This window comes from Mytilus trossulus, chromosome 1, assembly GCF_036588685.1.
Source record: "Mytilus trossulus isolate FHL-02 chromosome 1, PNRI_Mtr1.1.1.hap1, whole genome shotgun sequence".
NCBI classification, from domain to species: Eukaryota; Metazoa; Mollusca; class Bivalvia; order Mytilida; family Mytilidae; genus Mytilus; species Mytilus trossulus.
In genome coordinates this window covers 88894261-88908655 of record NC_086373.1, presented here as the reverse complement: position 1 = coordinate 88908655, position 14395 = coordinate 88894261, and the positions used below count along the sequence as shown (strand labels likewise).

The 14395-nt window shown below is 33.7% G+C and overlaps 1 protein-coding gene across 12 annotated transcripts in view; it reads left to right on the top strand.

Annotated features, from left to right (window-relative positions):
- Nucleotides 1-14395, top strand: part of LOC134689200 (uncharacterized) — a 54534-nt gene that overhangs the window by 25463 nt on the left and 14676 nt on the right. For 4 of the 12 annotated variants that reach the window (XM_063549506.1, XM_063549504.1, XM_063549497.1 and 1 more), the window contains exons 4-12: nucleotides 304-423; nucleotides 2351-2365; nucleotides 3283-3354; nucleotides 3867-4078; nucleotides 8555-8621; nucleotides 9505-9582; nucleotides 10172-10273; nucleotides 11720-11750; nucleotides 13120-14289. In XM_063549506.1, the coding sequence (XP_063405576.1) occupies nucleotides 304-423; nucleotides 2351-2365; nucleotides 3283-3354; nucleotides 3867-4078; nucleotides 8555-8621; nucleotides 9505-9582; nucleotides 10172-10273; nucleotides 11720-11750; nucleotides 13120-14289 (1867 nt within the window). The other 8 variants (XM_063549505.1, XM_063549501.1, XM_063549503.1 and 5 more) reach the window with 8 other exon arrangements.

Genomic DNA, 14395 nt, shown 5'->3' with positions numbered 1-14395 from the left:
TGCCTTGATCAGCAATTATTTATTCATTATAGAGGGGGTGGGGCTGGAGGGCTACTTATCCTGAAATCCTGGGGTTAAAAATATGAAATTCTGAGGTCCCGAATTTAAAAATTAAATCCTGAGATTCCTAAATTCAAAAAACAAATTCCAGGATCCCGAAAGGATCAATCCCTAATTCCCGAACTTAAAAACACCCAATCCCAATGTCCTGGAAAAGGTCCTGCCCCCTCTCATCATAGGTATTAAAAATTGTTTGTAAAACCATACAATAATTGATTTTTCTTTTAACATTGTTTTTTTTAGGATGCCCATAAAAGGGAAGGTTACATTGCCTCCCAAGGACCACTACCTCATACCTTGGAGGATTTCTGGAGAATGATAGAAGAACAAAATGTTAAGGTTGTTATGATGGCATGTAGAGAGGTTGAGGCTGGAAAGGTAAGGGTCACCAGAACAAAATGTTAATGTTGTTATGATGGCATGTAGAGAGGTCGAGGCTGGAAAGGTAAGGGTCACCAGAACAAAATGTTAATGTTGTTATGATGGCATGTAGAAAGGTCGAGGCTGGAAAGGTAAGGGTCACCAGAACAAAATGTTAAGGTTGTTATGATGGCATGTAGAGAGGTCAAGGCTGGAAAGGTAAGGGTCACCAGAACAAAATGTTAAGGTTGTTATGATGGCATGTAGAAAAGTAGAGGCTGGAAATGTAAGGGTCACCAGAACAACACGTTAAGGTTGTAATGATGGCATGTAGAGAGGTAGAGGCTGGAAAGGTAAGGGTCACCAGAACAAAACGTTAAGGTTGTAATGATGGCATGTAGAGAGGTAGAGGCTGGAAAGGTAAGGGTCACCAGAACAAAATGTTAAGGTTGTTATGATGGCATGTAGAGAGGTCAAGGCTGGAAAGGTAAGGGTCACCAGAACAAAACGTTAAGGTTGTTATGATGACATGTAGAGAGGTCAAGGCTGGAAAGGTAAGGGTCACCTGAACAAAATGTTAAGGTTGTTATGATGGTATGTAGAGAGGTCAAGGCTGGAAAGGTAAGGGTCACCAGAACAAAACGTTAAGGTTGTTATGATGGCATGTAGAGAGGTAGAGGCTGGAAAGGTAAGGGTCACCTGAACAAAATGTTGAGGTTGTTATTATGGTATGTAGAGAGGTCAAGGCTGGAAAAGTAAGGATCACCAGAACAAAACGTTAAGGTTGTTATGATGGCATGTAGAGAGGTCAAGGCTGGAAAGGTAAGGATCACCAGAACAAAATGTTAAGGTTGTTATGACGGCATGTAGAGAGGTAGAGGCTGGAAAGGTAAGGGTCACCTGAACAAAATGTTAAGGTTGTTATGATGGCATGTAGAGAGGTCGAGGCTGGAAAGGTAAGGATCACCAGAACAAAATGTTAATGTTGTTATGATGGCATGTAGAGAGGTAGAGGCTGGAAAGGTAAGGATCACCAGAACAATACGTTAAGGTTGTTATGATGGCATGTAGAGAGGTAGAGGTTGGAAAGGTAAGGATCAGCAGAACAAAATGTTAAGGTTATGATGGCATGTAGAGAGGTAGAGGCTGGAAAGGTAAGGATCACCAGAACAAAACGTTAAGGTTGTAATGATGGCATGTAGAGAGGTAGAGGCTGGAAAGGTAAGGGTCACCAGAACAAAATGTTAAGGTTGTTATGATGGCATGTAGAGAGGTCAAGGCTGGAAAGGTAAGGGTCACCTGAACAAAATGTTAAGGTTGTTATGATGGTATGTAGAGAGGTCAAGGCTGGAAAGGTAAGGGTCACCAGAACAAAACGTTAAGGTTGTTATGATGGCATGTAGAGAGGTAGAGGCTAGAAAGGTAAGGGTCACCTGAACAAAATGTTAAGGTTGTTATGATGGTATGTAGAGAGGTCAAGGCTGGAAAGGTAAGGATCACCAGAACAAAACGTTAAGTATGTAGAGAGGTAGAGGTTGGAAAGGTAAGGATCACCAGAACAAAACATTAAGGTTGTTATGATGGCATGTAGAGAGGTAGAGGTTGGAAAGGTAAGGATCACCAGAACAAAACGTTAAGGTTGTTATGATGGCATGTAGAGAGGTCAAGGTTGGAAAGGTAAGGATCACCAGAACAAAACGTTAAGGTTGTTATGATGGCATGTAGAGAGGTAGAGGCTGGGAGGGTAAGGATCACCAGAACAAAATGTTAAGGTTGTTATGATGGCATGTAGAGAGGTAGAGGCTGGAAAGGTAAGGATCACCAGAACAAAATGTTAAGGTTGTTATGATGGCATGTAGAGAGGTAGAGGCTGGAAAGGTAAGGGTCACCAGAACAAAACGTTAAGGTTGTTATGATGGCATGTAGAGAGGTCGAGGCTGGAAAGGTAAGAATCACCAGAACAAAATGTTATGGTTGTTATGATGGCATGTAGAGAGGTAGAGGCTGGAAAGGTAAGGATCACCAGAACAAAATGTTAAGGTTGTTATGATGGCATGTAGAGAGGTAGAGGTTGGAAAGGTAAGGATCACTAGAACAAAACGTTAAGGTTGTTATGATGGCATGTAGAGAGGTCGGGGCTGGAAAGGTAAGGATCAGCAGTACCATTTTAATTTATCTCCACAATTTGCCTGCGACACACATTTTCTCACTTCTCTATTTGGATTTTACTTTGTATGTAAAAATATCTGTCTCTTTAAAACACACTTATTTGATTCACATTTGTTGACCTATATTTCATGCTCGAGTGATTATGATAAAGTTTTTGGGAACCAATGAGGACCCATCAATTTAATTTGATATTTTATTTTTATTTACACTACAGTTGTCAGTTTGGTGAACAATTACTTATTTTGTTCTCATTGGCGTTACGTTAGGATACTCTTATCCTTGTACACATTTTCACAAAGAAATGTGTGTTACATTGTCTAATGGACCTTTAACCCTTACATTATTATTTGGGACTAGGTAATAGTCCAAGGAATTATATACATTGTACCATGAAAAACAGCTTATTTACAACATTAAGTAATCACTACTCTATTCAAAAATGAGATTAACACCTGTTTAACATAAATGATTTTGAATAATAAAAAGTAAAAACTAGATCTAACACCATTTATATAAAGATAAGACATTTAAATAAACAGGGTGATTAGAATTCCCTGAGGTATTCACCATAAACTTGATATACATGTAACATTTGCCACTGGACATCACTCATCATTTGATCATCATCAGTGTACAATAAAGCTTTTGTTTGATATGAAATGTACAACATTACACTATGCTGTCTAATTACAGAAAAAATGTGCTCAGTATTGGGTTGAAGAAGGAGCTGAACTTGGTCGCTTCGGAAATTATGAAGTAGCATGTGTAAGTAAATAGAAAATATTAATGATGCAATTTTCTGTCATACTATGATTGCCTTAATGTTGTTGTTTTCTAAATTTTTGGTATGGTTCACTTATTCAATGTAAGTTATGTATTGTTCTGTATTGTTTACTGACTCTTCTTATATAATCTCTTTATAATCAAGCCATTAAACTTTCAGTAAGGGAAACAATGTAATGCTAGTGATATCCTACAAATACAACTTTATTTTACTAATACTCAGCAAATTGATATTGGTATTCCTGTTGACTTACATTTTAATATTATTTGACTCATTAGTTGTCCATGTTTTGTTGTATGAATGTTATTAAAAGGAAATCTATATCAGGGGTCTGTACTTAAAGATTTTGTGGAGTAAATTTCAAATTTTGATAAAAAAAAAAACCTGCTTGTTAATCTTCTTAAAAAGGGAAAGGGATATACATGTAATATTAGAGGTACCGGTACACTATTTGATATATAGTCAAGTAGTTTATTTATGATTTAATTTCCAGATAAGAAAAGAGGAATTAGCCGATGACTGTATAGAGCGCCACCTACAACTGATAACTGCTGATGGTATACAAGATGTTTACCAATATCACTACACAGGGTGGCCAGATCATGGAATACCTGATGATATTGATGTTATTCTGGCAATGATAAAACGTATGCGTGATATCAGAACAAAAGATCCCAATCATGCTGCTGTTGTTGTTCACTGCAGGTAAGACTTGTATCTCTGTCAAGTCATTTTGGGTAACCAGGTATTATGCAAAAATATATATAGGTTTAATTAAACAAAAGAAGAAAACCTTCAGAACAAATTAATGTGAAGTCAGCTCAATTGTTAAATGCGAAAATTAAAAAAAAAAATTTTACAGAATGTGTCAGTGATGTCACTATTCTCAAGTCTTTAATTAGGGGGAGCAAGCATTGCAATTAAAACTGACATCTACAATCAATAGATAGGCGGGAGTTATTGGACTGCTACACTTCATCTTATTTCAGTTAGCAAAAATGAAATGTTATAAAACTTATACACAATGCTTATAACTATCAAACACAGATCAATATTAAATTTTGTTGGCATCTCATTCTCCTTTTTTCAAGTTAAGTTATGAATTGAAAATTAGATTTCCCCACTCTAACTTTACTTTGCCACAACCAAATGGTCAGCAACTTAAACACAATACTTATTACCAACAAACCAGATTAAGATTTAATTTAAATGTTGTCCCTTATAACTGTTCTTGAGATATGTCCCCTTGTAAATTGAAAAGTTGCTGAATTTGTAGTTTCCACACTTTAACGTTTTCTTTTCCACAATAAAATGTTTTAAAACTTATACACAATGACTATCACCACCTTCCGATAACACAGATCAAGTCTGAATTTGAATGGCATTGATTTCAAATTATTTAAAAATGGGGAAATGACTGTATTAGCTGTTTCTTCAAAATAACTTAACTTTGTAACAACCATATGTTCTGAAACTGAAACACAATGTGAAATTACCAACAAACCAAGATCAAGTTAGAATTTTGGTGGCATCATTTTTACCTTTCTTCAGTTATGTCCCTTTTAGTGCGGTGACTGAAGGTAGATTTTTTCGAATTTAATCTCCCCACCGAACACACACCTATATAATATATCATTGGAAAGAGGAAATCGTGTACTATAACAATATGCCTGTCGTCAGGACTTAGTATGGTCACAATTTTTTAAAATTGAAGTCAAAGGTCATTTGTGAAAATCTGTGAAAATTCGGGAGGGTTTCATTTTTGACATTTTTTTCTATTTTTAAACTCCACATAAATACAAACGATACTATTTTGGCTTTATTAATGCTTGTTATTATACATAAACCTTAATCATTAAGATTTATTTTATTAAAAAAATCCGAAAACGACGTTTTATAAACAAAACTTCAAAAATTAAGTTTTCAACCTATAAAATGTTTAGAGCACCTTAACCTTTTGAAAAATTTCAACTTCAAGTAAAAATCAAGTGTCATGCAGGACAATACTTTAAAATTATTTTTCAAACTATCATATTGGGTGAGGTATCATCTCAAAGCAATAGAACACTACAGTCAAATATGACCTTAAAGTGAATTGCGGATACTTCAGGTTTTATTATAGACTATTTGTTGCTTTGGTTTTTTTTTTCACAATTATTACTGCTTCCATATAGTATTATCTGTTGTTGCATATTTTACGCTGGTTAATATCTATTACATTATAGGTTTTGTACCTATATCCCCCCTTTTTTCCCTTGCAACGTACCACAAACTTCAAAAGTATTCCATATAAAAAAAGAAGATGTGATATGATTGCAAATGAGGCAATCCTCCAAATGAGACATAAATTACCAATACGTCCCGTACGGTCTTCAACAATGAGTAAAATTTATACTGCATAGTCTTCAATTCACGAAATGAATATTGTAAAACAAACAAAAAATATATCGACCTGATTAATGTACAAAATGAATAAGAAACAAAAAAATATAGTATATAGAAACATACGACAAACACTGCATTACCGTCTCGTGACTTGAAACAGACACAAACAGAATGTGTCGGGGTTTGACTTCTGTAAGGGCACGCCAACACTCCCCAAACTCGGGGGCTGGGACCGTGTGTATCAGTTCAACAAGCTCTATACCTAATCAACCGTTATCTCCATCATCTTCATTTTCACCAACCGTCACAAGACATGTTTTTAATATTTCTATACATTTCACTCATGGCCACAGGTATGCACAAAAACGTTTTTTTGAGTTTTTCTTTACAAGTACAGACAAGGTATTGTAGGAAGTCCGAAGACATTTGTTCCCAAAGAAATACCAGCTTCAAACCATCCCTTTCAATTCATCCAAGATTTAACTGAGATCTAAAATGGGGTTAAGATGACATCCATATGCTTGTCTGCAAAGATGACGGGGAAACATTATGCATGAGACGTACACAATATCTTGATTTTGCTCAATTTCATGGTTGTCAACACATTAGATAGCGTCGCACTCTACTTTAAGAAGCATAAAATCCATTGGCATTCAATATTTCAACAAGGTGTTTCGAACCAAACGCATGGTACATTTGTAAAGCCAATCCTAAATGAAAAGGAGTAAAAAAAAAAAAGGCCACACAAACGGTTGACGCAACTACGCAATTTCTGTGATGCCATTTTCTGAGAATAGTCTTGGCTATGCAGTGTCATCGAGTTACCATGAAATGAATTGCAATAAAGACGAAGGCATTGACTGAATTGAAGAAGAAAGAGACAATTCTTCCGAAGTTGGGTATACTTCTGTAGAGTTTGTAGAGATGTCTTTTCTATTGTATACTTGCAGCGGAATGACATAAATGTCCGTTATTTGTGTCTATCACATTTGACATTAAAATTCTGAGTTTAGTTTTCAATTGACTAGCAGCTGATATGGCATCTCAAAAAGTTATTTTGCTACAAAATATTGTTATATTTGCCTTGAACTTGTTGAAGTTGTTTGACAGCTGAATTTCTATAGAAATCATTGAGTTTAGACTGTATTTTACAAGTAGAATATTTTAAATTAGAATCAGCTGGAAGAAAAGATCTACTACTAAGTAGTATATTTATCTAGTAACGGTGTCATGAGGAATGACCATTACATCGTTGTCAATAGCCAAAATAAAATTAGTAGAAGCAGTATCGTGATCTGAGATATCTGCTTTTTTTTCGTTTTTAGCAAATAATTTGTAATGCAACCAAAATGATAGAGTGCTTCAAGTTTAAAAGATGGACGGGAAAATATTTCAACTTTAACTTTATCTGACACGGTTAAAACATTCCTAACACGCTCATCTGATTCAAACTTGAGTAGTTTTTTTATCTTTCTAAAATGTTTTGTTGCAACAAAATATACAAGCGCTCCAGTTGAACGACTGCATTCTAGAACGCGTATACATACCCGAAACTGAGGGTCAACAGTCTGATAATTGTATGTCGTCATTAAATATCAGATTAGAAGCTTCCTGGCTCCAAAAGGGGGAACAAATATGTTTACTTGTGTAACTTTTGTAGCATGAACAATGATAAACAGCCTCACGAACTTCTGTAAATTAACAGCTTTCGCATGAAACATATTGATGTTCACCTCATCTAATCTTTTATTCAATGCAGATACAAAAAACGACTTTCCTATACTGGTAAATTGACTCAAAATTTCAGTCCATTTTTTCTTTTCTTTGCATATAAAAGCACTGCATAAAATTTAGCAACTTTTGTCTTTTCTTTGGACTTAATGGAGCAAATTGCAACGGACTTGACATATCACGGAATATTTACTGAAGCTATCCATCAATTATTTTGATTTTACAATTAGACTTTTCTGACAAAGTATATTTAATGTTTTATAACCAAAAAACATAGAATATAAACACATACAAACAAAGGATGTAGCATATATCAGTGCAAAAATATGTATATAATAGCGAAAAGGTAGTAATATCATATATCAGTTGAGAGCAAATTATTGACTAATACACAAAATGTGACGGAAGGCAAGTGATTAAGTTCCGTGTTGAAATTGAAGTTTTTTATTCCATTCTTTTTCCATTGATTTCTTAAGTTTTTTTTCATATTTTGGTTCCGAAATTTTTATCACTGATTAGTTTTATGGAATACTATATGCTAAAAATATTATGGGATGATTTTTATTACTACTATGAAGAAGAAACTAAAGTTTGTGTCTGAATTTGCAATTAAAATTACCTCAATTTTTAACAGTCTAAACTTCGCAAATTTTATAGATTATAAGAAAATGAAATACTAAATAGTATATTTCGATATATGAAAATAGCTTCAGGAAAAATTATTTCAGTTAAATGTAAGCAAACATACACAATTTTTCATTTTGAAAAAGGGGGGTTGAAACTCTCCAATATACTACTAGTCATTAAAACGACTTTTTAGAAAAATGTGACCGTACGAAATTCTGACGACAGGGCAAAAACTAAAGAAGACATATTTGTCTTTAAGTTAAGACCATTTTTATTCGTGTGTTATTTGGGGAGATTAAACTAGCGATCTAGACGACTTTTTACACTTCTGTCACCGGACTATTTATAAATGAAATATTTCCAAAATTGCCTTATAGTACACTCTATCACTGTTACTGTTCTTTTAAAAAAAAAACATAAATGTTATTGTCTTTTCAGTGCTGGTTGTGGTAGAACGGGAACTATCTGTGCAATAGATTACGCCTGGGAAATACTGAAAAGTGGAGTAAGTGTGTCTAGATATAAACTGTTTATTGATTAAAATCTGTTACCAATCATTTATTCATTTTCATTAGCTTTTTATTTGACTGAGATTGGGTTATTGTATTAGATATGTTTTGGCACTGAGACTCCAACATTTTTTGAGATAATTTTCTTTGTGAAAATTAATGGATTAATTTTTGACCAGAACTTCAAACTAGTATTTAATAATAATAATAATAAATTCTTGATTTAAAGAGGGTAATCACAGTTAGTTACAATTACTAATCTTCCCTGAGGCCCTCATATACCTGAATACAATACACATGATACAAGAAAAATAAAAAAAAATAAAAAAAATAATAATAATAATAATAAGAGAAAAAGCAAACATACTGTACAACAATTCAACACATATTGTATAGACATAATAGTTCAATGTACATGTACCATGCTTAAAAGATATAAAACAGTTACAGATTGCATGTAGTAAATAGATATAATATACAAATCATTAAATCAAACATTATAAGAGTAATATCTGCAATTCTTTTTAGACTGAATATTGGGATTGTCTCAAGTATAGTTTTATAATTTGTTTAAAAGAATAAGTGTTTTGCACTTTACGCATTTCAAATGGTAGTCCGTTCCATAAAATTGATCCAGAATAAGCAAAAGATTTTTAAAAAAGTTCAGTTTTTGGCTTTGGAACTATCAAATTACCTTGAGTAGTACCCTATAAGGCATAAGGATTATTAACAGATATTAGTTGAAATTTTTGAATTAGGTACTGTGGTGCTTCTTTCCGCATACATTTAAATAGCAATAAATATTTGTGGTTTAATTATCAATAGTCATTGGTTGAAACATGAAAAAAGATTAAATTATCAAAAATTTATGTGTTTCAGCAACTGGACGAGGATTTTAATCTCTATGAAATTGTAAAGAGTATGAGGGAACAGAGGCAGTCCATGATTCAGACACCAGTAAGTTTATTATTTCAAAACTATAATATGAAAGTAGGCGGATCTAGGTTACCCCCTTTTGTGAAAAATATTTGGTTGATTATATAGGGAATCACTGTAGCATAACTGCAATGGCCCCCTCTTAGGGCAGTCAGTAGCCTCCCCCTTCTTATGAAAATTTCTGGATCTGCCGCTGATGAAGTATTGTTTCTTCAAAAAGCCTATTTTGAGAGTGTAATATTTTAGAATACATTTGTATTGTAATTGTGATAGCTGCTGCTACTACACATGTAAAGCTTGTGCAGTGCTTCTAGAATTTGGATCATATTTTAGGTAAGATTTAAAGATAATTTCCTCCTTATGTCCAAAAACTTACAGATTTTACCAGAGAAGGCATTGTACAAAAATATCATTATACATGTATACATATAATTATATGATTATTATTTAATGAAGAATAGAATATGATGAAGATAAAAAAATAAACTTACAGTAAAATGGCTTAAGATTTAATAAACATTTATGGACAGAAAGAAATGAATATATTTAGGTCTGTGAAATCAGATATTTCATTTGTATAATTAGTAAAAAATTTATTGAATTTGTACAGGAACAGTATGAGATGGCACATTTAGCAGTGAAGGAATTATTCCAGAAACACATTGAGATTATGAATGAAAGTGAATACATTAACATAGAGTTTAAAAATGATGTAAGTTTTACATATTTATAGTTTTAGATCTGTTCTGCAATAATATGTTTAACTAGAATTTAGTTAGTTTGCTTACCAGGTTTAATAGGTAGTCAGGTCAATGTTTTGTTCAAACAGAGAAGGGAAAATATTGTAAATTCAGGTTCATGATTGTTTAATGCGAAAAAATTGTCACCGGATAGGTTTTGTGAAAATAAATACATTTGTACTTGCATTTTGAATTTTGATAACCATGCTTGTAACATAAATTGTTTTTTTTCCTTTGATGTTTTAATGAAATAATTTGCTTAAAAAGTGTGTTGAGACAACCATGGTATATCTGCAATTTGATGTTATACCTTACTTTGCAAATTAAATATGCAACTCAACTAAAATCCAAAGGAAAGAAGGCTGGACATAGCTATGGAACAACATATTCATTTTCATGTTATTCCATGGCTGAAGCTCCACCCTTTTTTTGAAAGGTATCAGCCTCTGAAATATTTAGGAAACTGAAAAATGTAAAAGATCAAGATCTTCATTTGTTTTCATTTTATAACAAATACTAGTAGCAATAAATCATGTGTACCACATCTTAAAAAACTTTTTTCAAACTATAGGATTGTTAAGACTTCCCTTAATTTTGGATAAATTACTAAAAGTTTCTTCTTACAGTTCTGACAAAAAATAAAATGCAATACTTCAATGTAGTACAAAATTTTGTGAAAAAACATGATTCCTTTTGTGATCAAATAGGGGGGAAGTACACTATCTACGCTCTAATAATCTAATAATCGAAATAAATAAATTAACGGAAGTAAAGCAGTGTGTATGAAAGCTTTAAATGTTAAAATATGCATTTTTTAATGAGATGAACAACCTGTAAAATATTATTAATTTGTATGATACATTGAAAACCAAAAAAAACAACAACAATTTTTACCGTCTTATTATTTAATCCTTGTCGCTGGAATCCTACATTTTTGATATTCTGATGACATAATGAAACTACCTACGCATATGATCATACATGGGGTGCAAACAAAAAAATCCCACATTTTCTTAACTTTCTGTAAATTCTGGGGCTCTATTAACTGAAATATGCAAAAGATCGTACACGAGACCCAAAAGTGACTTGCGAGAGCTTCCATTTCATTGGATAAAACTGTAACGTGATCATTTTTAATATTAGCTCAAGGTCTTCAAGCTGTCAATCATTTTATTTATATTACAAATTTTATATTCCATGTGTCATACTTATTAACATATTCAAACAAACTCATCCTCCGGATTTGTTAAGAACCACAGTATATATAGTACTTGTATGCAGTTTCTTCTGATATAGAAATCTTAACATTGTTGTTGGCAGGTCAAAATTGCAATAAGGTAAAGAAAGAACTAACTTTAAAAATCATACATGTGTATATGAGACTAATAATAAGAGAAATGTTTTTTGTTTGTTTTCAGAGTGATCAGGTTGAGGCAGCAGACAATACAGGTACCAGTATTAAGTTCAGTCATACTTTTTATATAACAATGATAAACTGCTAAGTACAACGAAAGGATATTAAACAAAAATCACCAAAAATATCTCACTTTGTAAAATTTTACAACAATACTGTTAAAGATCGTTAAAGTGTCTTGTTTATAGTACAAAGAGTATAATAGTAATAAAATTGAGAAAGGAAGTATAGAATGTGTTAAAGAGTCAAAAATCGACCAAAGAGCAGAAAACAGCCAAAGGCCACCAATGGGTCTTCAACACAGCAGAAAACAGCCAAAGGCCACCAATGAGTCTTCAACACAGCAGAAAACAGCCAAAGCCCACCAATGGGTCTTCAACACAGCAGAAAAATCCCACACTCATAGACAGGCTACAGCTGGCCACTTAACAAAAGTTTACTAGTTCTGTGAAAATGTTTGTCATACTAAACTCCAAATCATTGTTGTTTGTTTAGTGAATTGCAATTGAAGAAACAAACTTGTTAATCCAGTTCTTCTGGTATCCCTTTATTAATTGTTCTGTAAATTTATGACTGAGTATTTCAAATGTAATTCTTTCACTCACTAGTTATTAACCCTTACCATGAGGTGACTGTCATATGACGGATGTACCGGAAGCACCGTTATTTGGCTCCAATGGCGTTCCATACTTTATGATACTTATGTTAAAATTTATGCATGTTTTGTCAACTTAAAGCTAGCCATATTCATGTTTCTTGTGTATAAGTTGCATTTGGAGCACAAATACAGGCTTAGAAAATTGAAATCGGCTGAAACGGTTTTCTGGAGGGGTGGGCTTCACATCTGTGTCTTACAGAGGCATAAAACTTGCAAAAGTAGTGCAAACCCACGGCCATATAACTACTGATCATTATTATTATTGAAATACCCATAGGAAACGACTACTTTCTGTTTCATGTCCATTTGAAGTAAAAAATCGGAAAAAATCGTGAAATTCCGTATTTTTTGGTCCAAATGACTTCCTGTAGACTGCTGAACCAACATCAGATTCACTCCAACCTAACAACTGTTGGGGTCAATTTGTTAACTAGGGTCCACTTTACATGCCGACTACAGCTGGATACCTTTACCAGCATTCCTGGGTCTTCTGGCCAAGTTTTTGGTCAAGAGAAAGAACGAAAAGTTGTCAAAATTGATGCTTTTTGCATCTGATGACCAACTTTGGGGCAAATTGGCTAGAAAGAGTTGTATCAAAATTAATCATTTTGTTTTCACCTTGTTTCTTTCTAAAAGATATAAGATGATGTAATTTAAAAAAAAATGTAAGGCTTGAAATGGTATTCCTTGTAATAAAGTAATGAAATTTTTCATTTGCTATAAAAAATCTTTGTGTAAATTTTTAGATGAAGATGATAATTATGCAGATGCAGCCTCTGATTTTAAGAAGTTACAGTTAGACGTGTTAGACACTGTGAGAATGTATGACCATACAGACGAATCTCCTGCAATTCCTGACCGGGAACCAGTTATTATAGAAACTAACACTGAGGTTGTAAAAAAGATTGAACATGAACATGAACCAGAAAAAGAAGTTGAAAATTTGGTTAAAAAACCTTATGTAAATGTGTTTCAAGAAAATTATGAAAATACAACACCTAAAATTGCATCAGAGGATATTGAAACACCAAAAGTTGAGGTGGATCCAACTCCGGCTTTAACAGTTCAGCAAAGACGTGCTTCATTTGAGAAAACAGCATCCCAATCTCATACAGAGTTAAGCAGCTCAAAACGTATTTCTGACTCTGTACTCAAACGTCCTGTTAACCAAACAAAATCTGTTCCTAACCAATTCGAACAAAGTGTGTTACCAGAAGTAACCCCAAGAACAACTATAATTTCACAGAATACTCCACCAAGTGGACCTCAATTTGCCTTTGCTAGACCCCAACAGCCACAAGTAGTATCCTCTGCACCACCACCACCACCACAAACGAGTGGGCCAAGATTTGCTGGACCGGTTTCACCGCAAACATCAGTTGATGAAAATAAACCTAAATTTGTATCAGTAATTAATTGTACGAAAACAGATTCAACCATTACACAAGGAAACAGGCTTAAAAAGCAAATAGGTCATCAGGGGTCAGTTAAGAAGTCAAAAAGTGCTGCGGGTGGGGACAACTATGAACTGGCACAACCTATTGAAGAACAAAGTAGGAATTCCTCCAATCATGTGACTGTTAATTCTGAGTCAGTATATGCAGTTCCTGATAAAGGTAATGGTAAAACCACACATGCAGTTCCTGATAAAGGTAATGGTAAAACCACACATGCAGTTCCTGATAAAGGTAATGGTAAAACCACACATGCAGTTCCTGATAGGGGTAATATGAGGAGCACTCATGCAGTTCAAGATAGTGTTTATTCTGAAGTGAACAAAAGCAGTTCAACAAGGCCTGCACCAAAGGAATGCGCTTATGAAACAATCGCCACGACACAATCTATTAATAGCTCAGCACCAAGAGTTAGACAGTACGAGGAGGTTGTTTTACCTTTAGATGGAGAATACTCAGCAGGTAAATAATATTTTAAATTAGAATTCCATTATTTGAGTATGTCTTCCTTTTCTGTTTGGGAAAAACAAGAAATCCCATTTGCCCCGATCAAGAGTGTAGTCACTGA